We start from the raw sequence: 25,765 nt of genomic DNA, 5'->3' as shown, positions 1-25,765 counted from the left end.
TTTGATATCTATTACATTGCTTTTGACACACTTGATTCCCTTTCAGGGCTTCTGCATCCCATATCAGCACGGAGTCAAAGGCGATATCGGCCCAGATGGACCACCGGTAAGTGGCAATTTGTCTGTGTGTGTCGTTACTGTTGGATGGTGTAATTGTGTGATACCTAAACTTTTTTGTCCTTACTAAAAAAAGAAACGATAAAATATTTGTTTCTGTAATTAAGGGTAAACCTGGCAAGGATGGAGACAATGGGCTACAGGTAACAATAATTTACAGCAATAAGCACTCTAAATGCTGTTATCTTTTATTACATAACATATAATTCCTAAAGTACAAGATATTCTCATACAGGGAGAAAGAGGCTTTCCTGGAGCCCCAGGATACCCTGGTTTACAGGTAAGTATTCCAGCTAATTGGATATTATAGTCAGTGCTTTAGTCTGAAAATGAATTTATGTTAAAAAGGAATTATGAACCGACTGACTGTTTTGGTTCATTTTAGGGCGAAAAAGGAGAAAGGGGACCACCTGGTGAGGTAAGTGATTCTTCTCTTTCCCATTTTTACTCTTTAAGTAAGATTATTGAAATGGAACAGTCCTTTCTTGTTTTGGGTGGTTGTGGTTGAGGAAGTAGAGCAGGTCATCTACAAATCGGAAGGTTGGTAGTTTGATCCCTGGCTGCTCCAGTCTCCATGTTAATGTATCCTTGGGCAGGACACATCAGAGTGTAAAAGGTAGATAGAAAGTACTTAGATGCAGAAAAATGTGCTTAGGTGAGAAATGAGACATGTTGTGTAGAAAAGTGCTATTGAAGAATGTCCAATTCACCGGTTTTAAGGGCCACTGGAAAACCCACGTTTCAAGCTGCTTTTAAGGCTACATATAGTCTGTTGCAAAAGTTTTCACTGGCCCATCCAAATCATTGAAAACAGGTATTCCAATCACTTCCATGGCCACAGGCATATAAAATCAAGCACCTAGGCATGCAGACTGCTTCTACAATAATTTTCCAGAGAATCGGTCGCTCTCAGGAGCTCAGTGAATTCCAGCACGACACCGTGATAGGACGCCATCTATGCAACAAATCCAGTCATGACATTTTCCTCACTAATACTTATTAAACAGTCAACTGTTATTGGTATTATAACAAAGAGGAAACACCTGGGAATGACAGCAACTCAACGTAACAAGTTCTTTGGAGTAATGAATCACACTTCTACAGATAGCAATCCCATGGACTGCAGTGTGCCGGGTGTAAAGTTTGCTGGAGGGGGGATTATGGTGTGGGGTTGTTTTTCAGGAGTGGGGCTTGGCCTCTTAGTTCCAGTGAAAGGAATTCTTAATGCTTCAGCACACCAAGACATTTTGGATAATTTCACACTCCCAGCTTTGTGGGAACAGTTTGGGGATGGCTTGTTCTTGTTCCAACATGACTGTGCACCAGTGCACAAAGCAAGGCCCATTTAGACATAGATTAGTGAATCTGGTGTGGGAGAACTTGACTGGCCTGCACAGAGTCCTGACCTCAACCCAAAAGAACACCTTTGGAATGAATTAGAGCAGAGACAGTGAGCCAGGCCTTCTTGTTCAACATCACTGTCTGAGCTCACAAATGCACTTTTGGAAGAATGGTCAAAAACTCCCATAAACACTCTTAAACCTTTTTGGAAAGTCTTCCCAGAAGCTGCAAAAGGTGGACTGATATCACATTAAAGTCTATGGATTAAAAATGGGATGTCACTCAAGTTCAAGTGAGTGAAGGCAGTGATTATGATAAATTGCAATTGTACCTTATAGCTCTTACCCCTCAGAACAACACTGTTATGGTCATGTTATGTCTCACATCAACTAGTGTTAATTTTATGTGTAATATCTTGTCTGTTTGGCAGCAGAGCTCGGCTCTTCTAGAAATAATCTGCCACCCTTGTGTAGTCTCTGGAGGTAGATTCATAGCATTTACCAAGATTTAGCTGTTTGCATTGGAAAATTAGTGATTTTAAGAGTGAAGAAGAGCTTTTGTAATAGTACTTTGATCACCATATAAGGAGGTACAATTTAGAGAGGCGATGACGGATCTTTTGCAGGTGTGGTTAGATGTGCATGGTGATTTTTGTCTTATGATGACTTCCACAAACTATTATTTGGATTTATGTGGAATGATTGTACAGCGTATACCTTTAAAGATTTTAGAAGATAAGATCTGTGTGGGTAAGTTTGAATCAATTTTGATTTTTCTCTAATCCACACAAAGTCAGAAGTACATATTGAGGGTCAAACACATACAAACCGTCATTCAAAACCTTTAATAAGCAGTGTTGATGCTTCTCCAGTGTCTTAACTTGACAAGGCCTGTTAACTTCCCACGTTGATCATGACTGGATACAACTGTTAGTTTGTCTTTGAAGCATAAAAAGGATTAGCATAGATGTGGGTTCACCTACATAGATTTAAGTGACATGAAACCTAAATATTAAAATCCTGACATTATGCAATTTTATTAATTATGCAGGGTGTTGGCCCTCGTGGCGCTCCTGGTTCCCCAGGTTCAAAAGGAGAGAAAGGTAAAAGCATGATATAATATGTTATCAGATCCACTAAAGCACACTCATGAACTCCATTGTGAATCTGTGATCACTCCGGTTTTTTCCCTTTCCTCATGCTTTCTTCTTAATCTATAGGTTTTCCTGGTCCTCGGGGAGAGCCGGGTCTAACAGGTATAAATAAACTCCTAATCTTTTTTAAACAGCAAAACATGAAGCCTTCACATCTCAGTTATTAACACGCTAATCTGAATAAGACACCTGATGACTTTCCTGTTCTGTATTTCAGGCAGACACATTGAAGGGCCTCGTGGAGAGAAGGGAGACAAAGGAGAGGTGGGTGAAAAGGGAGACAGAGGTGTGGAAGGAGAGCCTCTTGTCGGACCTCCAGGACAACCGGGGAACCCTGGTCCTCCTGGACCACCCGGACCACCAAGTATGTCTGATCTTTGAATGATGCAATCATTTTATTATATGAGAATAAGGGAAACTTCAATACAATCTGTATCTGCCAGTTTTTTTTAACAATCTAATGTGCGTGTGTGTGCCTTTGTCTGTGTGTTTACAAGTTAACCCTGGTGAATGTAACATTCAGAAGGGGAATCGTGGCCTACCTGGATCTCCAGGGTTACAAGGGGAAGTGGGACAGAAAGGTAAGGACAGCAGCTGCTACTGGTGACATATCTATTTAGATTAAATATAAATGTGTCTGTTTCCAAGGGACTGCTGAAAAACGCTTTACTGTAAACCATAATTTTTTAAATTGCTGCTTCTGCAAACTGTTTCAGGTGACAAAGGGGATACCTGTGTTAAGTGTGAAGGCATTGGCACACCTGGATTACGTGGTCCTCCAGGTCCTAAAGGAGACACAGGTGAGTTAAATGTGGTCACATTCAAATTTGAAGTATATTTAAAAAAAAATGGTTATGTTCAGTCACCAAAATCTGTGGCTCTGGACTACCATAAGGAGTCTTTGTCAAAGAGTCTGCAGACTCGTTTGGAAATGTAAAAAGCCAGAAGCAGCAGGAGTAACAAGGGAAAACACTACGAAGAAAAACAGAAATGAAGAGTAAGGGGAAGACAGACATGTTATATACACACAGAAGGGTAATCAAGGGAATTGGAGCTAGGTGAGGAAAACAAGACATAGCTGAACTAAATCAGAAGAAGTGTCAGGAAGCGTTGTGTGGCAGGCAGGAGTTGGACCCAAAACGCAGGCACTCAGGCACGAGGTTTAAACACAAAGAAAGCTTTATTTGCTGGCAGGGAAAACGCATACAAAAGCAAACTAAACTAAAGTGGAAAATCACAAACTAAACTCACAGGGATATCTACACAGCATGAAGGACAACATGACACTGATTCAGAGAAACTCAGAGAGTGTTTAAATACACTGGGAAGTAACGAGGGGAATGAGACACAGAAGGAGGGCACAGCTGGCAGAAATCAGAACTGACGAGACAAGGAAGCAAAGCAGGACACATTCACATAAGACACAGACCTTCAAAGTAAAACAGGAAGTATAACACAGAGACGCGAACTTGACACGGTGGAGACAGCAACTAAGAAACACAGAGACATAAACCATAAAGCAGAGGACTCTAAGAACCAAAATACACAGAGGGAAATACTAAGCATGGAACACAAGAAACTAGACTCGAGGGAGTAACAAAAGACCAACCATGAGAACATAATTCACAATACAGAGTGACAGAAAACACAAGAAACTCAAAACATGCAAAGACACAGACCAAGAAACACAGACTTACAAAGAACAGAGGGGGCACAGAGAAACATGAAGGGCAAGGGATCAAAACTAGAAACCATAGAATAAATCACACGAGTACAAAATACAAAAATCACAAAGAACTAAAAACGCTGGGTCAGGAGACCCAGGATCCTGACAAGAAGAGAAAAGGGAAAGTAAAACTTAAAGCAAGGCAAAAGGGACCGATAACTACAGTAGGAAGTGACAAAACAAGAAACACCAAACACAGTGACCAAGGCTAAAGATACAGGGGACAGAGGGGAAACAGGATAAACTGAATCAATAAATGAAAAAAACAACTATAACCAGGAACTGAAGGTTCAGGAATAAATAAACTAAGTAAAAAAACAAAACAAAAAAACAAAAAGCAGATAAATAAAACAACAAACAAAAACTCAAGAAATTCAGGTGAAACTAATAAGCACAGGAAAGACAAAAGCTACGGGCAAATAGTCTAAAAAAAGATCTCTTTTGTCTTTTCCTTTTCCTTGGACTTGAGGTTAAGGAGAAACGTGAAGGAGAATGAATAAAGAGTTGGGAAAAGCAAATTCAACAGCACCAACACGCATGCTCATTTTCCTTAGATGCTTTGTTAGAGGTGTTGTTACAGTATTGTTTCATGCAGGTCAAATAAATGGGAATCACCAATATTGAGGTTGAAATATTAAAATGAAATATATGTACTATGAGCTGAAATGTTTGCCCACTCTGATGATCACATTAGATCTCACCAAGACATGAACACTCTGACGAAAGCAAGAGTATCACTGTCAAAGCCTGTAATTAAGAAAACGCTTTCATAAATGTAAACAAAGAATGTTTACAACGACAATATGGAGAAAGAGACAAATGGCTCATGAAGCACAGTGGAGGCAATGTTAGGACTGCCAGCTGAACCGGGTCACTAACGTTTACTGATGATGTGACTGCTGATAGAAGTAGCTGGATGCCTTCTGAAGGCTATATCCTCTGCTTAGATACAAATGCTAATGTTAGTGATAAAATGCTAAATGCTGCAAACAGTACAAACGGTAAATGACCCAAAGTATACGGTGAAAGTCACCCAGCAGTTTCTCAAAGTAAAGACGTAAGACATTCTTCAGAATATGAAACTGAAGGCGAAGCGGCTCACAAGCAACCAGTAACTGAAATCAGCTGCAGTAAAGCTTTATGCAGCTGCAGTATTGTCAAGAAACATCTGGCCCTAACTATATTTTTGAACATTTATTTTGTTTTCTCATTTATTTCGTTTTTTTCCTCAACTTTTCACAGTTGTGGCAGTCATTGATTTCACCATTCCTTTTTTCTGTGTTTTACCCATTAAAATGAGTATTTAATAAATTAAAGATGCACAATGTCCATTTTTACCTCAGGACCTCCTGGTGTAGTAGGCGGTAAAGGACAAAAGGGTATTCCTGGACAACCTGGACAACCTGGACAACCTGTGAGCAGAATATTATTTGAGACACCAATAACACAATCAGCTCAGGCTGATTTTTCTTTCACAGTTTCACTGAGAAAAAAAATAGATCATGAACAGCAGTGAACTTTTTTTTTTCTTTTTTCTTTTTTTTTTACCTGTCTGCAGGGTGCTCAAGGAAATCCTGGATTAAGAGGGGCTCCTGGTGCTGTTGGTGAACCAGGGGACATTTTCGTGGCTCCTGGTCTGAAGGGGGACAAGGGTCTGCCTGGTCGTAATGGATTACCTGGACAGCCGGGGCTGGATGGAATACCAGGAAGAGATGGTCCCACAGGATTTCCTGGCCTGAAAGGAGAACCTGTAAGTGACATCAGTGTAAAATTGCTGTGCAACGTTTTACTATGGTCTCTGGCGTTATTCACTATAACTATGTGATGACAGGGCTTGGAATAGAAACCTAATTCTGAAAAAGCTAAGATGCTATTTAAAATATAAGGAAAAATAGAATGCAATGCAAATCTCATAAAGGGGATACAATTTTAAGAAAAATTTGACCTCATTTTTAGTTTGATGGAAGCAACACGTCTTAAAGATAGTGGGGCAGGTTCACGTTTACCTCTGTGTAGCATCATCTGTGAGGAGACCAGCTGATGCACTTTTGGGACTTTTGTTCCATTATTGTCTCATATGGGATCGCAGCTGCTCAAGAGTTCTGGGTCATTTTTGTTGTACTTTTCGTGACATTGTACTCCAGATGTTTTCAACTGATGAAAGGTCTGGACTGCAGGGAGATGAGTTCAGCACCTGGACTCTTCTACTAAGAAGCCATGATGCTGTAATAGATGTGGTTTAGCATTTTCTTGCTGAAATATGCAAGGGCTTGTTGAGGGGAGCACGTGTTGCTCTACAACCTTTTAGCACTGATGGTGCCCTTTCCAGATGTTTAGTTTCCCAATTTTATAGGCACCAATGCAACTCAAAACCGATCAAGATGAAGTCTCGATCGGATAACACGCCAGAGGACACAATGTCCATGACTCTCTCTCTCTCTCTCTCTCTAACGTGTCCTTTTTATACCCGGTCATGTTGCTGACCGGTTGTCATTCAAATTGATTAGTTGCAAAATCATGGTACATCTTTTTTGTACCACTTGCTTTTCCTGCCTTTTTTACCCCCTTCCTAATTTTTTGAGATGCTTCACTGCTGTCAAATTCAAAATGTGAGAGCAGGTCACTCTGTGATTACTGTGTTCTCAGTGAAGTGTTTATTCGTTTTAACTTGTTGTCGACTTTTCTAAAAGAAAAGTGACATACATTTTCACCAATCTTCTCCTCAGGCCAGAGAGGGCATCAAGGGTGAACGTGGACCAGATGGTGATCCCGGTCCTATTGGCCCTCTAGGAGAGAGGGGTCCGCCTGGTCTGCCAGGCTTTGGCCGACCAGGACAGACTGGAGATAAGGGCAGTCAGGGGAATCCAGGAGTTCCTGGACATCCTGGACGACCTGGTAAGCATGAACTCTGAAACCCAGGCTTGTGATACTGCACTTGCACACTGATTGATAACATACCTTGTGTCCACCAGGTACGAAAGGTGAGCCAGGGAAAGGTGTGAGCACTCCTGGTCCTCAGGGCGTACCCGGACCACGAGGAGAACCAGGCAGAGAGGGACCTATAGGTGAGCAACATAGTCAACATGATTTCATTTAACTCCAATTAAAAACATGTTTTCTGTATTTGTTTTTAATTTTGTGTTAATTAATACCATGGAAGGGCAAAATATGATCCAAAAAATTCATGTATATGTAAAAATAGTTTGTTTCGTTTACTATACAATTTGTTGTTGGCTGCAGGTGACAAAGGCCTTCCAGGAGACGAAGGGTTGCCCGGTTTTCCAGGAGAAAAGGGTGAACAAGGACCTCCTGGGATTGGATTTCCAGGCCCAACTGGCCCTAAAGGTGAGTTATTTCATAATATTGACTACAACCCTCCTTTCTAAGTATCATGGAGCAAAATGTATACGGGGTTTGTACATGAGGTAAGCGATACAGAACTTAGAGAAATATTTTTTTTCATGTTTGTAGGAAGCAGCGGAATTCCAGGAGCCCCCGGATTACCAGGAGAACCAGGAAGATCAGGAAAGGATGGCACAACAGGATCTCCTGGTCCACGTGGACCAAAGGTTTGTATTTGTCACTATTTATACTTGTAGATTTACATTTTCCATGATACAACAAAAGCAAAGTATCACTAGATATAGAGCAACTAACTTTAGAGATTTAACTCCCAGGTGAATCAGTGTCAGTGCTTATTTGCATAACTTACAGGGTGAACCTGGACGGGGACTTCCAGGTCCCAAAGGTTCACAAGGCCACCAAGGAATTCCTGGCTTCCAGGGAGAGAAGGGCAGCATTGGATTCCCTGGTGTTCCTGGACGAGAAGGACATACAGGCCCACCTGGACCTCAGGGTCTCAAAGGTATGGCAGGATTATTACAAATTTGCTCTGAAGCTATTTTTGCAATTAATTGATGCTGAAAAGTTCCATCTTCAGTACCAAGACCATTATTTTTTTTTCTTTTTAAAATAGGTGATGTGGGACCTCCTGGACTTCCAGGACTGGTTGGCAAATCCGGTCCTCCAGGAAAAGGATTACCTGGACCTCCTGGACTACAGGGACCTCCTGGAGAGCCTGGTCCTCATGGTGAGCTACAACTCAGCAGAAAACAAAAATATTTTTCTTGCAAAATAATCTGTACCATCTCACAAAGAAATCCATAGGGCAAGATAATAAAACAATCATGGCTGTATATGCAGTTTCAAGTCCTGCGCATGCTACTTTGACACCATAATAGAAAGCTGAAACTCAGAACAGAAGCAAAGCAAATTAATGTGATTAGTGCTGTAGAAATCAAATGTGTTTATGTGTGTGTCCTGTCCAGGTGGGGAAGGTGTAAAGGGGGAGAAGGGCTACCCAGGTCCTCCTGGTCTAGACATGCCAGGGCCTCAGGGAGAGAAAGGAAACCTTGGGTTTCCAGGAGTACCAGGTACTAAAGGACTGCCAGGGCCTGCAGGTTTACCAGGCAGGGATGGACTCATTGGAAACCAAGGTAAGACAAACAATCCTTTTGGACATTTGTGTGGCGGGATTTGTATGACAGTATTTTTTTTTGCTCATTATACTTTTTATTTAAAGGGTCAGTTTGTGAAAAAGTAAAAAATATATTTTTTAATGAACATAATTTACAGTTTACAGTTTGCCATCTTTACTACTCCCACAATGAACTAGACACACTGAGGTTGATTCAAGGTGTAACCGCTCACGTGTCAAGCTGTTGTCAGAAACTTTCAACACCTTCTGTGGATGTTTCAAATTAAAAATCTTCAAAGTAAGGATATAAGGATAACAATGTTTTTAGTATGAATTATATCCACAGAAATGTTGAGCTTTACTGCCAGTTTCCCCACTAACTAAAGAAAATAACCACAGAGCTTGGAATTAATAAACTAATGAGAAACTAATGAGAAAAGGGTTTCTGATGCAAAAGTTGAAGCTATATCCAATGCATCACACTGCATTTATGTCATTTTAAAATTTGATTACGATGTAGTGTGTTTTCCTGACGTGACACAAGCTTATTTAAAGCATTTTCACCCATTTAATCTTTTAGGTGTTAAAGGTGAAATGGGATTAATGGGAACACCTGGAATACCGGGCTATCCTGGGCCTCCCGGTACACCTGGATCTCCTGGTCTGAGAGGTGAGGAATGCCAAATATAAAAACTCATGTTTTTTCTATTCCATGTCTCACAATTTAGGCCAGGGGTAGGGAACTTCAGGCCTCGAGAGCCAGTATCCTGCCAGTTTTAGATGTGTCCTTGATCCAGCACAGCTGATTTAAATGGCTAAATTACCTTCTCAACATGTCTTGAAGTTCTCCAGAAGCTGGTAATGAACTAATCATTTGATTCAGGTGTGGTGACCCAGGGTGAGATCTAAAACCTGCAGGACACCGGCTCTCGAGGACTAACGTTCCCTACCCCTGATTTAGGCTATTTGTGGTTTATTCATCAGTAGCAGTTCAATTAAATTGAGTGTTTTGTATATATAGTGCCAAACCACAACAACAGTCACCACAATAAAAACGTCTTTTTCCTTCCATTCCTCTCAGGTGATCCTGGTCTTACTGGACCAAGAGGTGATATTGGAGAGCCTGGACTAAAAGGTGACAGAGGAGAGCCGGGTGTTCAGGGACCTCCTGGGAACATGAGTGATGTTGACATGGAGCACATGAAGGGAGTAAAGGGAGACAAAGGAGACATAGGTATAAAACAACATATGCGTCTTTTTAGAATTTTTTTTACATTTATTTATTTACAAACAAACCCATTTTTGAATCTGTATATTTGCCTATAGTTTAAGGAATATTTTTTTAACTTTTAGGTAGCCCAGGGACCAGTGGAGAGAGGGGCATACCTGGATTGCCAGGAGATCCTGGAATGCGAGGGAAAGATGGAGAGCCTGGATTACCTGGAAAACCTGGTGAGTTATCTGACCAGAACTTCAATTTGTGCTATTGCATTATTTTTATATGTGCAAATTTTTAAGCAAGTGTAATTGTAATGTTATTGATATTTTTCAGGTGACAAAGGAGACTCTGGCGAACCTGGAGAGCCTGGTGGTATGGGACCACCTGGACCGAAGGGTGGTGCAGGGGAGATGGGAGTACCAGGTAGAGGCACACGGATAATACACAAATTGTGAGAATGAATGTATGGGTACAAGCCTGTAATAAATGTGTTACAGTCAGTACAATTTAAGTTCTATAAAAACACAAGTGCGAGCACCTGTATTAAGACCGTTTCAGGCAGGGGAAAATCTTAGTTTACATTTCACTGTGACGAGCAACAGCTATGCACATTAAATTAATTGATTGTTAATGGACACATTGTCTGCTTTTGCAGGTCCAACTGGTCCAAAGGGTGTCAAAGGAGATTTTGGTACACCTGGACATCCTGGATTCAGAGGCACGGATGGAGAAAAGGGAGAGACAGGATTACCTGGTGAGCCAGGTATTGGCGTCCCAGGATTTCCAGGACAAAAGGTATTCCACTATTAAAAAACCTTTGATTGTTACAACACTGATTCTACAGATACAGGCAGAAATTTGAGTCAGCATCAACCCCACAGTACAATACATATTAATAATTATTATATAAGTAGAGAAGACCTATGATGGGCTTTGGTAGCAAGTGTCATTCAATAATAAAAATCATTTCCAGTTTAGCAAATACCACTGTGATTTATAGTGAGGGATTCTAATCCTATAATATTCCTATAATTTCAGTACTACAACATTATTCCACCTTGGCTGATTGAATTTAAAGTGTGCTGACTTACAAAAATATGAACAGATCCTAATTTTTTATGGTAGTTTAATTTTAACTGAGAGAAGCAGAATATCAACAGCTTCTTCTTTAGCCACTCCTTTGTTTCCTTGCTGGCATCTTCAGTGTTCTAGCTGAGGGAAGGAGGTTCTTGGCCAAGGCTTTTATGATACATGGCCCTGCCCAAGGCATAATGTTTCTACCTCCATGCTCGACTGTGGGGATGGTTTTCTTTGGTTCATGTTCAGATTTCTCTTCCTCCAAACACAGTGGGGCGAGCTTACATCTAACCACGGCGCTTTCTCCCAGGCCCTCTCTGAATCACTAAGATGCTCAATGGCAAACTTGAGATGGGTCTTGTACATGTGCCTTTTTATGTGCAAGATTTAACCCATTACGGCATGGTATACCAATGATTTTCTTGGGGACTGTGGTCCCAACTGCCTGAAGATCATTAACAAACTCTTCCCATAACGTTTGGGCTGATCCACAGCCTTTCTCTTGATCATCTTCATGCCATAAGGCAAAATGTTGCATGGAGCTGTTGGTCATTTCATATTTTTTCCATTTCAGAATAGTCACATCAATAGTTGTCACCTTCTCACCAATCAGGTTGGGGACAAGTCCAAAGCTCACCTCTCTGGTCTTGCACTGGCTGGAATGGGACAAACTGATTATGTGGTTGTGGTTTATACACATAACGAGCTGAGAGCAGGAGTATCTGTAAATGATTGACTGATTGATTGTAATTTGTGTGACACATGAGTACAGCCAATCTGTGGGAGTCAGAATTACAGGTGGTTTTTAATGTATCTGATACTTCATTCAATGACATGCAAATCAATTGAAAACTTTTATGCGTTTTTCAGGATTTTTGATTGATATTCTGTCTCTCTCCATAAAAGCTGTTAGAGAAATGAAACACTTTATTTCTTTGGAAGTGAGCAAACTTAAAATGTAAGGAAATCAAATAATTAAATACAAACTGTATTTGTCAAAAGTGTGAAGATGAAATGATCAACACGCTCTGCTTCTCATGTCCAGTGCAGGTCTGATGTTATTAACAGGTCATCATTACAAGGCTGTTAACTGACACTCAGCAGAGGTGGAAAGGCAAACATCGCAGTAGCTGCCGTTAAATTTTCAAAAATATTCAGAGTAGTTCCTTAATATTAATGAGCCCTTCCATTTCTTTAATTAGAATTCCTGCTTTATTTATACAGGGTCAGACTGGCGGGCCAGGATTCCCAGGACGAGCTGGAGATAAGGGTCAGAAAGGCCAAGAGGGCATGCCTGGCAAGCCAGGACTGCCAGGACCCAAAGGAGAACAAGGCAGTCCTGGGTATCAAGGTCGGATTTCAGTCTGGGTTGTCAATTTAGTTTTGCTTACCTGGTCAAATCAAGGTACAGTAGTCATACATGTTGTGTTTTAAGGTGTATTGTGATCTGTGTGTTGTACAGGTCAGTCAGGTAGACCAGGGGACAAGGGTACCCCTGGACTTCCTGGGTTTGTAGGAGAGCCTGGTCAAGATGGCCAGCCTGGTAAGTAAGAGGCTTGTTTATCAGGCAACTGTATCCACATATTTACATTACATTAATTTATTGATGGTTTGAGGCAATCTTGTGGGACACATTTGAGGTAAAAAAAAAAAAAAGAAAAAAAAAAAGAGTAACTGAGTCCTGAGTTGTGATTTTTGGATCAGTTAGGTGAGTGTGCCACTTCTCAAAACTCTCAAAGGGTGGTAACCTTGCTTGACCATTTTTCACATCAATTATGTTAAGAAACCACTTTGGCTAAATTCTCAGTTTAAAGATAAGCTTTTATGGTTTTTCTGTAATGAGCACTGACAGCTAAATGATGTACGTGTCCCAGGCAAATTAGTGTTTTTGGAAATCAGCAGGTGAAAATTGTGACTCTTCCAGTTTGAGTATGTATACTTGTTGTTTTCCAGGCGAAGTTGGCCGGCAGGGGTCTTCTGGTCAAAAGGGAGATAAAGGACATTCTGGACGTGATGGAATCCCAGGGTCCACAGGAGAGAGAGGACAGCCAGGTTAGTCTGTAAGAAGTTAAAAGAAGACTGCCAACCATCCAGTGAGTTTTTTACTCCACTTTAGGAAAAGAGCCTTCAATCATTTTTTTTCAATATCAAAAGCAAAAAAAACCCCCCAAAACAAAAAAAACTCAAAAAACAAACAAACAAACAAAAATCATAGGTGTTGTAAAAATAGACGTATCCTTTGGACTACATATATTGAAGGATCAGTATTAGCACTGGGGCCATGGCCGTGTTAGGAACAAAACTTGCCTTATTTGGATGAAAGGTTGCTTAGACAACGTTAGCAAGACACATAGGCTAATTCATGGTAAAGGAATCTCACTGAAAAAAATCTGAGGCAGAAATGTGATGGATGGTCTGTGCCACACAACAAGTCATAAAATTAGATAATCCAATAAAAATGCTCCGAAAGGCACCAACAGCACATACTCAGTGAAGAAGTCCAGTTTAATGACGGGAAGTTATGGATCAGGCCTTGCAGACATAATCAACCCCAGCTCCCTGTCAGGTCACCTATCAGTCTCAAAATTCACTCTCCTCAGATTTTATATGAAACTATTGAGCATGCAGAGATGCCAAAACCTTTTTTTTTGTACAAATGTTTTTAATGCTTTATTTAAATGTTGAGATTTTTTTTACATGCTGGGCTTTTTTTTGGCTCTTACATGAAACCTTCATTTTTCAGTCCTTTAGGTTGCACCTTAATCATTTTCTTTGAACTTGTGTGAAGCTAAGCTTTAACCTGTGAACATGAAATTGTGTAGCCGTCTTGTACTATATGTCACTCATAAAAAACTAACACATCAGGAAGTCTGTAAGTTATTGCTGCATTAAATCATTTATATACAAAGAATGAGAATTATATATATATATATATATATATATATATATATATATGTGTGTGTGTGTGTGTGTGTTTCCCTTTTAACTTGAAACTGCAAATTTTCCCATTCTATGTATATTTTAATTTTATATTATTGTATCAAAGAAAGACAGAAAAGCTCTCTTCCTCAAACGATTTAAGTAATTTTTTTAAGAGCACATGCTTTAACAAGCAAACACAATTAGAGGATGCAGTGGGCAGTGAACTGTGATGAGATTATTTCTGTTTGGAAGTAAATTTTGCTAAAACAAATGTTGTTTGCAGCAGTAACTTTAATGTATTAAAATATATCCTGTATCTACCCCTTTCTGCAGGTATGGCTGGAATAGGTTTTCCTGGGCCGCCTGGCGAGCTTGGCAGCAAAGGTGGGGGCCTCTACAACACTGATGTTTATATTGATTCAATTCATAGGACAGCAAAGTTTCATATGTTTTTTTTTCCCTCACTGCAGGAGACAAAGGCAGTCCTGGCTTTCCTGGCAACCCAGGTATTCCAGGTGTCCCTGGTGTGAAAGGTGATAAGGGATTTTCCGGCCCACAGGGAGCTCAAGGACAGCCAGGAGAACAGGGTCCCTCGGGTTTCTCTCTAGAAGGACCTAAAGGAGATAGGGGAGAAACAGGACAACCTGGAGAAGCAGGTACTGTGAGAAAGTAAAGATGCAGATAATTTTTTGCTTCATGGTGATGGTAAAAAGGACTACTTATACTTTATACTCTGTTTAAACAGTCAAAGCACTTTCAGCTACAAATCTCATTCACCTAGTCGTACACACATTTTCTATACCTAAGCACTTTTATATAATGCTCACACACTTCCACTCTGATGGATGCATCAGGGGAAACTCCGGGGAAGTCAGGGCATAAAAAGTGCATAAACATGGTTATTTATTCCAGATACAGTAGTTGATAGATTAAAAAAAAACAACTTTCTTTGTCTTTATCAAACAGGAATCACAGGACAACCAGGACCTGCTGGCTTTCCAGGCAGAGATGGACAGAAGGGAGAGAAAGGAGATCAAGGTCTCCAGGGTTTCCAGGGAGAGTCGGGAATAAAGGGGGATTCTGGATTACCTGGACTGCCGGTATGTCATAAGGCTCTTTTCAATTTGAGCTTTCCTCTTGCTGTAAACATTAGATAGTGTTCCTTCAGAGGAGAGAGAGCCATTACAATATTTATGTTTTTGATTACAGGGAGCACCTGGGCTTCCAGGTCTTGATGGACCGAAGGGAGAGATAGGATTACAGGGTGTAACTGGCTTCCCAGGTGAGTGTATTCAGAGTGATATATTTGTGTGTCATCTGCATCTGTTCAAGCAATTATGGAAAGAAATAATTATGGTAAAACAAACTTTTACCAACCCTAGGACAAAAGGGTGTTGCTGGAGACTTTGGATATAGAGGAGAAGCTGGAGACAGAGGATTCCCAGGCGAAAAAGGTAACACAAGAATGAAACAAACTTAGCTGTGGTAATATTGACGTTATTAAATGTTAATGTATTAAATGTCTTTAAATTAAATATTTATGTCTTATTTTAGGTAACGAAGGCCCTCCTGGTCCTCCCGGCCCTCAAATGTTCATAAAAGGAGACATTGGCTTCCCAGGAATTCAAGGTTTACCGGGACCTCAGGGGCCATCTGGGCTTCCAGGGCAGAAAGGAGATAGAGGTGATGGTTATACCCCATTTAGACCGCTGTCACACAACAGCTTACTCCTGCTCGCCTTTCACCCACACCCTTTTTAATAACGCTACCATTTTCATTCATTTTTCTCAGGTGTGACAGGTTTTCCAGGGTCAAAAGGCGAAGAAGGTCTCCCTGGATATAATGGTCAGAACGGGGTCAAAGGAGAGCCTGGCTTTCCAGGGCCACAAGGTGAGACACTCCACATGATTAATGCACGGTGTTGGTGCTCTTTGCTGTGCTGGCATTTTTTTGGTTCTACTGATTTCTTCATATCTTTAGGACCTAGAGGACACCCTGGCCCGCCTGGACCTAATGGTGTTCCAGGCCCAGCCGGTCCACCCGGCCCCTCGTCCATGGATCACGGTTTCCTTGTAACACGTCACAGCCAATCGGTGGACATCCCACTGTGTCCCGAGGGAACCTCTCTCATATATGATGGCTACTCCTTGCTCTACGTCCAGGGCAATGAGCGCTCTCATGGGCAAGACTTAGGTGAGACAATATGAATAGAAGGAAGGCCTCAATATAAAGCAGGGACATAACGGAAAAGATCTGTGGGTTCATTTGATATTCTTTTGGCTTTGCATTTTAGGTACGGCAGGCAGCTGTCTAAAAAAGTTCAGCCCCATGCCCTTCCTCTTCTGTAATATCAACAATGTGTGTAACTTTGCCTCCCGTAATGATTACTCCTACTGGCTCACCTCACCTGAGCCCATGCCCATGAGCATGGCACCTATCACTGGTGAAAGCATTAAACCCTTCATCAGTAGGTAAGTCACGATTTCTTTACACTCTGCTGTTTCACATGTGTTTGATGGTTGATTTGACTCGTGCTGTTCTCATATAAATTTGTGCACAGGTGCGCTGTATGTGAAGCTCCAGCCATGGTGATAGCAGTTCACAGTCAGACCATTATGATCCCACCATGCCCTCGAGGCTGGGACTCTCTGTGGATCGGCTACTCCTTTGTTATGGTAAGACAGCTCTGGTCTCTCAAATATATTTGTCCACCATGGATGAATAAGTCATGGCTATATAATAACGACTCACCATGAGCATTTCAGAAATGTAATTATGAGTAGTGCAAGGTTGTAATTGCTGCACTGTGACAAAGAGGGCTGATATGTGCACAAGTGTTGAATCAGTTAGTGGCTGTGAAGCAGATCACAGTCACCCAAGGGAAGCACTTCTGTTTTCTGTGCTGTCTATATTTGCTGACTACAGAGAATGAGATCAAGCTGCGTTCGATGGGTATTGGCTCAGTACACTCCATTATAAACTGCAGTATTATTCATTGCAGTCAGTACTCCTTCAATCAAAAGTGGATTGTTTTTCCATTTGTAGTAATTTATATTTGGCAGGGTGAATCAGGTGGAGATGAGTGTCAGGGGGTGATTTGTGACAGAAGGATAGCAGCAAGAGTGAAAGGGAATGTTTGCAGATGGTGGCACTGACAAAGAGGGGGGGTTGCTAGCTTAGGATGCTAAGATGTTAATTGGGAGTGACCAGGACGATTAGAAATTCTGTTATCAGAGTTTGAGAAGAAGGCGACTCTCATCCAAGAGGCTTCTTCAGTCCTAAAACCTCTCGTCAAGCTCCTAAGACTACAGTACCATGACCTGGATGACTGAGAACCCACTCAGACATATATCAGGGCGACAGTTCAGGGTGAGCAGCTTGGGGACAAAGAGAGGTAAGGCTGAGGCTTGTGCAGAGGAGGAATAGGGCAGTTGTTGGACAAAGAATGTTAAAGATGGAGCTACCAGACAGGAAAAGAGGAAACCACAGAGAAAATTCATGAATGTAGTGAATGAGGACATGCAGAGAGGAAAGAGTGAGATGGAGGCAGATTGTTCACTGTGCTGACCCCTAAATGGAGCGACCAAAAGAAGAAGAAATAATTTATATTTAGTGATATGCCTGTGTTCTGCACATACATGTAATGCTAAACCCCTGAAAGTTAACAGAATTACTTAAGTGAGAAATAGTGTGAACTTAAAAGAGCTGAGGCAAAGGCGGGTTGCAAAGCAGCTTTCAAACCCAACAGCATCTGTGGAAAGATGCTTAAGTAGTGTGCTCTATATGAGGTATGACAAACACATGTTATCAGCTGATGTGGGATGGCAGTGAGATCAGCTGATACTAGACTTTGCTTGTTTTTGTAAATAAGAAATGCCAATAAAACTCTGTTAGTTATTGTCTTATAGATGTAAAAGGCCCCTCATTAATTTGCATTGCATGTTTTTCGCGTTTGTGTAGCACACCAGTGCTGGTGCTGAGGGTTCGGGCCAGGCTTTGGCTTCTCCCGGTTCCTGTCTGGAGGAATTCCGCAGCGCTCCATTCATCGAGTGTCACGGTCGAGGAACCTGCAACTATTACGCCAACTCCTACAGCTTCTGGCTCGCTACCATTGAAGACAGTGAAATGTTTACGTAAGGCAGAACTCTGACACGCAGACATTGACTTTCTTGACTTTTTAAAAAAATTCAAATTACTCAACAACTTTGAAAAATGCTTTTTTTTTGCTGACCTTTAAATTCATGACCTTGCTCCAGTTTATTGTAAAACATGCAACAATATTTTTGGATCTGCTTATCACTGCAACAAACTTCTGACAACACTAAAGTTAAAGCTTTTAGTAATTTTGTGTGTTGGTACAGGGCAGTGAGACAAGCTCATCTGCCTGCTGTTGTTAAGTTATCATCACATTTCCTTCAAGTTTACATCATGGGTATATAATATTTTTTCACTCTCCCTCTTTTCAGGAAACCCGTCCCAGCAACGCTAAAAGCCGGCAGCCTCCGAACACACATAAGCCGCTGTCAGGTTTGCATGAAGAGGACATAAGCAGCAATACCAAAGGCCTCCGTTTTACCGCGAAGAGCAATAAGGCGTGCGCTGACGTCATCGACTTAGCTTTATTTCCCGTTTTCTAAAGGATGGTGCTATTGCCCTGCCTGGCACGTAGGATAGGATCACGGCCAGAGACTGAAACCAAACCACAGAGACCAAGTGGCCGTTTGCTCCATGCAGAAACACACAATCACAACATGTTAAGTGTGACACCCAGTTTACCACTGCACTGACATGCCCCCTGAACTGGTAAACTGGTGTTAATTTTGAAAGGGCTGTGTGTGTCAGTCAGGTGCTATTGAATCTTATGTGCCTTTTTCTTTTCATTGTTTTTATTTCCATTCCCTACCAGTGTTTCAAAGATATAGCAACACAATATGATATACGTTCACACCTTAGTTAAACCCTACTAATGTAAAAGCTAGGACTTACCACTGGTTACAGATGCTTGCCATTTATACCGCCATAAAGTTGCAGACACAGATGTATGCTAGTCACTCTGTTGTAAATACGACGCATTCCTTCTTAACATAGTTCAACATACTCGCCTCAGGTTATTGATGAGTTACTTTGTGTGTTATTAATCCCATTTTTATTTATAAGATTTCTGAGAATATGTTCGACGCGAGTGTATCTGAGATGCCATATATACGAAAAGAATGTGTTAATGCGTGAAAACCATCGCCTTATTAACATACAAAACAGCACTGAAATAGCATTACCAGGCATGTGACTGTGTGTGTGTGTGTGTCTGTGTGTGTGTGTGTGTTTGTGTGAGAGAGAAAAAACAAGATTTGAGTGGCTTGGAAATGGCATGCGTGTTGCAATGTCTACATATATATTGTTGCACAACCCTGTTGTTAACATGACAAATGCACACAAAGAAATAGCCAAGAAAAAAATCATCCTTCTTGTGTTTTTTCTCTGTACAAACCTTGTTTATAACAGTTGTTTCCAAGATTTTACCCCCTTAAGTGAAACATATCCTCATCATCTGTGATCCTAAGGAGATGCACGTGTATAGATACATAACTTGTATTTGCAGTTTTGGATGTGTACTTGACTGTTTCCCTTTGTGAACTGCTTTTTTGTTATTCCTGTTTATTTAGTGCAAAGTGTAATCCTCTCTAAAGGTCATGATGTTGGTTCTCTCCGAGTACTCTGGCTTCCTCCCACACTCCAAAGACGTAAACGGGGTTCGGTTAATTGGTGATTCTAAAGTGGCCATAGGCGTGAATGTGAGTGCAAACGGTTATCTGTTTCTCTGTGACAGACTGGCAACCTGTCCAGGGTGTACCCCGCCTCTCTGGGATAGACTCCAGCCCAGCTGTGACCCTGAATTGGACAAACTGAAGGACCACGGATGGATCGATGGGTCATGATGTGATGGTCACGCAATCAGGTCGAGGACATAGAGTGCCTATGCAGGTTAAAATCCTTTAAAAGGTCTTAGCATAGAGTTGTGTAGATTTGTTTCTTTATGTACAGCATCTGGAGAAAACTTCATGCGTATATTAATCTTAGAAAGCCTGTTGGACCTCAAATGTTCTCCGGAGCTCCGAAATAGCTTCAACAGCTCTGAAAGGGACAATTCTGTGTCCCTTTAAGAGTTTTTGAAATATGCAAAGTTAAGGCAATAACTGTACACTGACTGCAACCTGTTTTTGTTTGAATATATGCCCTACTTGGGATAAAATGCTCAGACATTTGTAGAGTATTAGAATTATTTTCCAGCGTTAAACAAGCCTTTCCTAACAGTGATTACCAGAACAGAAAATACTTTTTAATATTTCACATCCAAAACTGTGTAATTCCTGAAATAAAATGATTTGTAGGAATTGTTTAAATATTATTATTTTGTGTTTCCCGTTTCCAAGACAACATTTTTAACACAGTACTCCAGAAACGTCACTAGAGGGCAGCATCAGCATACACAGAGTAAGTTGCTGCTTTCTTATATGAAAGCTCCCAGTATGTGTGACTCCAAAGCTCATTTTGTTTTTACTAGTCACTAGGCAACAGCATGCAGCAAAAGCTTACTCCAGATATATTATGACCAATAAATTAAATGCAACGTTTGCAGCAACCCTACAGTGTGCTGCAGCCACTACCTCAGCACTTCTGCAGGGACTGTGGCCAACAAACCCATTCACCCCACGAAAACACAAACGGATCAATACATTCTGCAGAGAACCAGATAACCCCCCCTTTCAACTCGCGTCTCGTCTTTCATTTATTACCGGAATCCTATCCCTTCTTTCCTTTCTTGTCACCAGACAGACAAACACAGCCCTTGACCCCTGGCTGTCTTCATAAACATGTCAAACGGGGCCTTGACCTCTGACCGATGACAGCAAGGTCATTCAGGTGGAAGTCAGGCTGGATGGTCACAACACACTGAAAGGTCTAATGGTCAAATGGCACACGCAACATGGAGCAACGGGCCGAGGACCATGATTATTTGTTACAAAGATAAGAACACGTGCGCACTTTAGCCTCATTGAGGAGAAGTCACTGGGCTTTTAATATAACCCACTAAGAATTTTTGCCACTGGTTTTTCAAGTAAAACTAACACTTTATTTTACACATTCACAGGAAAGAACAGAAAAATTTTGTTTTGGAATTGAGAAAAAACAGTTGTTTAATAACCTTTAATTAATGCAGTATGCAAAGTAAATAGTGAAAATTGGTTTTTCTGCATTTAAGTTAACATATCATTATTGCCTGAATTGATCTATCATTTTTGTTGAAGTTTATTCTTAATTTTTGGAGACTGAATCAACTGGTTGTTCGCGATATTCATTTATTCATTTATTATTCATTCATGACTGAATGTCACATACAAATAGAAAGATACACAAAGTCAATGTCATGTGGTTGGGGAAGGTAATCAGCCTTGAGGGCTTTAAAGTTCAAAATTAACCCCATTAGGTTTCTTAATACTGCTTGTTGTTTGCTAACACTGCTTGAGACTCAAGAGTTACAATCTCCTGCAGAGAGCTGGGCTTTGTGCCAGCTTAAACTCCACCATGTGTATGATGTTTTTTTCATGGAGACAGTGTCCTGCTAATATATGGTTCCAATGAACAAGGTGCATTTTAAATAATGTGTTTTGTTAGCACCGAAATGTTAGTTTGTGAGGAATGCATGTTTTCTTGTACTTAAATGTGCCGTGTTTGGGAACCTGTCCTGATTCATCACCGTGACCTTTCTCCAGAGTGGATCAGTGGCAGAGTTCAGCAACTTTACAAGCCCTTTGACCAAAGCTTAGCCAAATACAGATTAGGCTCAAAAGCCATGCAGGTGTCTCAAACATGCTACTCGTGCAGCTGCAACACACTGTAAACCAAGAATGAGATTGTCTAAAAAAAACACAAACATCTTGTTAACACTGCTTGCCTTTTCTGCAAAAAACTAGAATGCATTTCCGTTTTCATTTCGGGAACAAAGAGTCCCAGAAAATGATTTTAAATATAGGTCTCTAACGCTGCAGGCTACAGTTTGATAAGTTGGGACGATTGCACCGTCCCCCTGCTGAAAACAATAATAATTTTTAAAAAAAGCTCAGTAAAACTCATAATACTGTTGATGTAACGTTTGTTTTTTTTTAACTTACCATATATTTAACAGTAAATTAAGGACTATTTATCATGTTTCTCATGACAATTGTCTCTTTAGTCGCTGCAATCACTGAAGCTTTTCATTCAAAATAGAGCTCTAGACCAGGACAAGTGCCAGTGATTGCTCTGTTTTTAAAAAAAAATTGTTCTAATCATTTATTTTTTACTATTGGCTGCTGATGCTATTGATGGCTTCACACCGGCTGGACTCTTACACAAATCACACAAAAAAAGATCAGGACTTCACATTTGAACAGCTTAATTGTGTTCTTGTTAAAAGCTCCGCCACAAAGTTGTTTTCATTGCTCTGCCTGATTAGACCTCCAGTCAGGTGGAAGTTGAGTGGAGCTATGCTGGGAACTGTTTGACAACCACCTTAATTAGAATGAGATTGTAAAAGTGGTGCCACAAAAAGTCAACACCCAGTCCTGAGGGTGTGATCTGACTATTTATTTCATTATTTAAGTTACTTTTGTGTTATGGCATAAAGCAGCTTGGACAAGAACTAGAACTGGCCATAGCACGGCTCTTAGGTTATTACCAGCTTCTTATCAAGCTGTCACTGTCCTCCTCCACTGCAGCCATCCTTTTGTTCTGCCGTGAAAGACATTAAGGTATCTCTTGAGTGAGGGCTAAAATATATATACTCTTTTAAATGGCTGTACTTTGGAAAGCCTTGCAAGTTTCAGTGTCAGACTGTGTGGAGAGAAGAATAACAGCAGAAAAGTGTCACTGCTCTTTTATGCGGTCGTTTATCTGACCCTGCTCCTCACTGAGATTAATAGGGAGTGAATTGAGGACACTTTTAAAACAAGCGAAGGATGGACGTCAGGAGATTCAAAGAACAGAGATTCAGAATTTGATTTAATGTGCATATAAACCACTAAACCGTGCATGCTGTATACTTAATGCTCACCGGCCACTTTATTAGGTCCACCAGTTCAGTTGCTTGCCAGTGCAAATATTTAACCAGCCAATCACATGGCAGCAACTCAGTGCAATTTATTCATGTAGACACCTGCTGAATTTCAAACTGAGCATCAGAATGGGGAAGAAAGCTGATTTTAGTGAGTTTGAACATGGTTGCTGGTGGCAGATGGGCTTGTCTGACTATTTCAGAAATTGCTGATCTATTGCAATTTTCCCACAAAACCATCTCTATGGTTTATGGAGAAAGAAAATATCTACTGCGCGGCAGTTCTCTGAGAGCCAGAGGCTGAAGGAGAATGGCCAGACTGGTTTAAGCTGATAAGGTAACAGTAACTAAATAACCACAAAAACAAAGTGTGCTGAAGAGCATTTCTGAACATGCAACACATTAAACCATGAAACAGCAGGAGAAGACCCCACCAGGTACCACTAGTGTCAGCTAAGAACAGGAAACTGAAGCCACAGTTCACACAGGATCAACAAGATTGCACAACAGAAAACTGGATGAGTGCTGTTGACTGGACGAATTTTCATTTCTGCAGTAACTTTTGGTTTGGATTGCATTTACATAGCGCTTTTCAAGAGCCTCAAAGCGCTTTACAATTCCACTATTCATTCACACACTGGTTGAGGCAGCTACAGTTGTAGCCACAGCTGCCCCAGGGCAGACTGACAGAAGCGAGGCTGCCATATTGCACCATCAGCCCCTCTGGCCATCACCAGTAGACGGTAGGTGAAGTGACTTGCCCAAGGACACAACAACCAAGACAGACAGAGCAGGAGATCGAACCGGTAACCTTCCGGTTGCTTTATCACTTTTTAAATTTACAGTCTGCATCTTTTTGCAGCTCCAGTCATCTAGCAGTGGCTTTGTAATGCTGGGCAACTCCCTCATTCCCATTGACAGCTGGTTTATGGGGAAGAGGATCAGGTGTTAAGAGGCCTGATCCTCCTTGACAGTGCGTGGTGCAATCTTTGGTCAGCATGGATGCTTTAAGCTCCTATGTTATACCCTCTTGTTGGTGAGTGCACATATTGAAAAAAGAAAGGTGCAATGGAGGTAAAATATAGTCTCCACTGTCAACAGTTGTCATCAGAACTAGTTTTTCCCTTTTCTGCACCAATGGTATTGCAGCTAGATGTTATGTGCCCTGGGGAAAGTAATAATCTATCTATCTATCTATCTATCTATCTATCTATCTATCTATCTATCTATCTATCTATCTATCTATCTATCTATCTATCTATCTATCTATCTATCTATCTATCTATCTATCTATCTATCTATATATATATATATATATATATATAGTATATGTATATATTGCTAACATAAGTTGTTATTAATTTTTGTTGTTTATATTTTCTTGTACCAAATTCACAGAGATCAGCAAACACGTCCACCACAACACACAGACACGCTCATCTCTCAGCACGATTACTGGAGATGTAACTCCATCTGTAGAGCCTGGCACTCATGTGAGGTCTGATCACGATCTCAGCATGATCGGAAATCTGATGTTCTCACATGGAGCCAAACATGGTGCTTCCTCTTCCTCCACAGACATTTTATGTCAATGCACAGTGTCCACTCAGAAATATGGAAATAGCGTGGCAGTGTATGAATGAGAAGAGAACAGTACGCCTCCACAGTCAAGCGGAGGAGTAAAAAAGAAGAGTGAACGTCACAGTAACAGAGAGTGCGTGGGCACAAGAGGAAGAGTGGGAGTGAAATTGTGGGAGGCATTCCAGTACTCTCTCAATCTGTCTTTTATCTTTATTCATCTCAGTTAAATAACTCCTACACATTTCAAATAACTCTTCACTCTTCTCTCACTGCCATACTCTTCGTTTATTGCAGAGCTATCAATTAATTAGTACTTTGAAATAACCCCCTTCCTATTTACTTTTGGCTGCCCACTTATTTCCCATGGGGTTGCGGATCTACATGTTTTGGCACAATTTTACATTCCTGACAAAACCTTCTCATTTATCCAGGCTCAGGACTGATAAAAGGGCTACAACAGCTTACGACCCCATGAGGCTGGGTTTGTGCCTCCTGATTCCAAATCAAGGACATTTGGATAGTTTGCGTATGGTTAACTATCGTGGAGCCAAGTATTAAACCAGTATTTTCTTTTATTCATTTACTTGTTTCACCACAACTTGTCAAAGAGAACAAAACAAAAAAAAGGACAAAGGATTGTTGGGTGTGTTGCATTACAAATGAACAGAATCAAACATCAAAGATGCCCTTTTGTGCTTGCTACAATCAGCTGACTTCATTTTTTATGGGTAATGAAAGTCGTGGTAATTTGGGGCTTTGAATGATTTCTTTGAAATGTTCTTTTTCCAGGCTGGAATTATTGTACAGTGTCTTTATTTTGAACTTTCTCTAAGCCAAAATATACATACAGGTTCAAATATGTGCATACATTCACTGAACTATTGGTGCTCAAAGTTCTGCAATGTCTTTTAGCTTGACAAGACCAAAGCTTCTTGTTAGTGCTCACTGTTAACAACAACTTTTAGTTTCTTTTTTTCCAGTATAAAAAGGATTTGTTTGACAGTGGATTGACCAATACTCAGAATAATGGGAAAGTCCACAGAACTCAGTGAAGATCTAAG

The 25,765-nt window shown here is 40.8% G+C and overlaps 1 protein-coding gene across 1 annotated transcript in view; it reads left to right on the top strand.

Annotated features, from left to right (window-relative positions):
• Positions 1–22,139, top strand: part of col4a1 (collagen, type IV, alpha 1) — a 49,253-nt gene extending 27,114 nt beyond the window's left edge. Inside the window, exons 15-52 of the mRNA XM_084954923.1 lie at positions 47–106; positions 225–260; positions 353–397; positions 503–535; positions 2,509–2,560; positions 2,678–2,713; positions 2,829–2,975; positions 3,109–3,192; positions 3,328–3,411; positions 5,681–5,751; positions 5,896–6,087; positions 7,064–7,232; positions 7,310–7,402; positions 7,578–7,682; positions 7,809–7,906; positions 8,052–8,202; positions 8,314–8,427; positions 8,666–8,833; positions 9,395–9,484; positions 9,896–10,048; positions 10,168–10,266; positions 10,367–10,456; positions 10,689–10,828; positions 12,335–12,461; positions 12,573–12,653; positions 13,064–13,162; positions 14,366–14,416; positions 14,503–14,688; positions 14,999–15,132; positions 15,242–15,314; positions 15,415–15,486; positions 15,587–15,715; positions 15,824–15,922; positions 16,013–16,225; positions 16,326–16,503; positions 16,593–16,707; positions 17,993–18,165; positions 18,499–22,139. Of these exons, the coding sequence (XP_084811049.1) occupies positions 47–106; positions 225–260; positions 353–397; positions 503–535; positions 2,509–2,560; positions 2,678–2,713; positions 2,829–2,975; positions 3,109–3,192; positions 3,328–3,411; positions 5,681–5,751; positions 5,896–6,087; positions 7,064–7,232; positions 7,310–7,402; positions 7,578–7,682; positions 7,809–7,906; positions 8,052–8,202; positions 8,314–8,427; positions 8,666–8,833; positions 9,395–9,484; positions 9,896–10,048; positions 10,168–10,266; positions 10,367–10,456; positions 10,689–10,828; positions 12,335–12,461; positions 12,573–12,653; positions 13,064–13,162; positions 14,366–14,416; positions 14,503–14,688; positions 14,999–15,132; positions 15,242–15,314; positions 15,415–15,486; positions 15,587–15,715; positions 15,824–15,922; positions 16,013–16,225; positions 16,326–16,503; positions 16,593–16,707; positions 17,993–18,165; positions 18,499–18,580 (4,122 nt within the window). The 3' untranslated portion in view covers positions 18,581–22,139. The remainder of the gene's footprint in view (positions 1–46; positions 107–224; positions 261–352; positions 398–502; positions 536–2,508; positions 2,561–2,677; positions 2,714–2,828; positions 2,976–3,108; positions 3,193–3,327; positions 3,412–5,680; positions 5,752–5,895; positions 6,088–7,063; positions 7,233–7,309; positions 7,403–7,577; positions 7,683–7,808; positions 7,907–8,051; positions 8,203–8,313; positions 8,428–8,665; positions 8,834–9,394; positions 9,485–9,895; positions 10,049–10,167; positions 10,267–10,366; positions 10,457–10,688; positions 10,829–12,334; positions 12,462–12,572; positions 12,654–13,063; positions 13,163–14,365; positions 14,417–14,502; positions 14,689–14,998; positions 15,133–15,241; positions 15,315–15,414; positions 15,487–15,586; positions 15,716–15,823; positions 15,923–16,012; positions 16,226–16,325; positions 16,504–16,592; positions 16,708–17,992; positions 18,166–18,498) is intronic.
• Positions 22,140–25,765: the final 3,626 nt, after the last annotated feature.

The sequence above is a fragment of the Perissodus microlepis genome, chromosome 16, assembly GCF_051167445.1.
Source record: "Perissodus microlepis isolate ML-2025 ecotype Zambia chromosome 16, ASM5116744v1, whole genome shotgun sequence".
In the NCBI taxonomy this organism is placed as follows: domain Eukaryota; kingdom Metazoa; phylum Chordata; class Actinopteri; order Cichliformes; family Cichlidae; genus Perissodus; species Perissodus microlepis.
The sequence above is the reverse complement of the archived record's forward strand: the minus strand, read 5'-3'. Positions and strand labels throughout refer to the sequence as shown.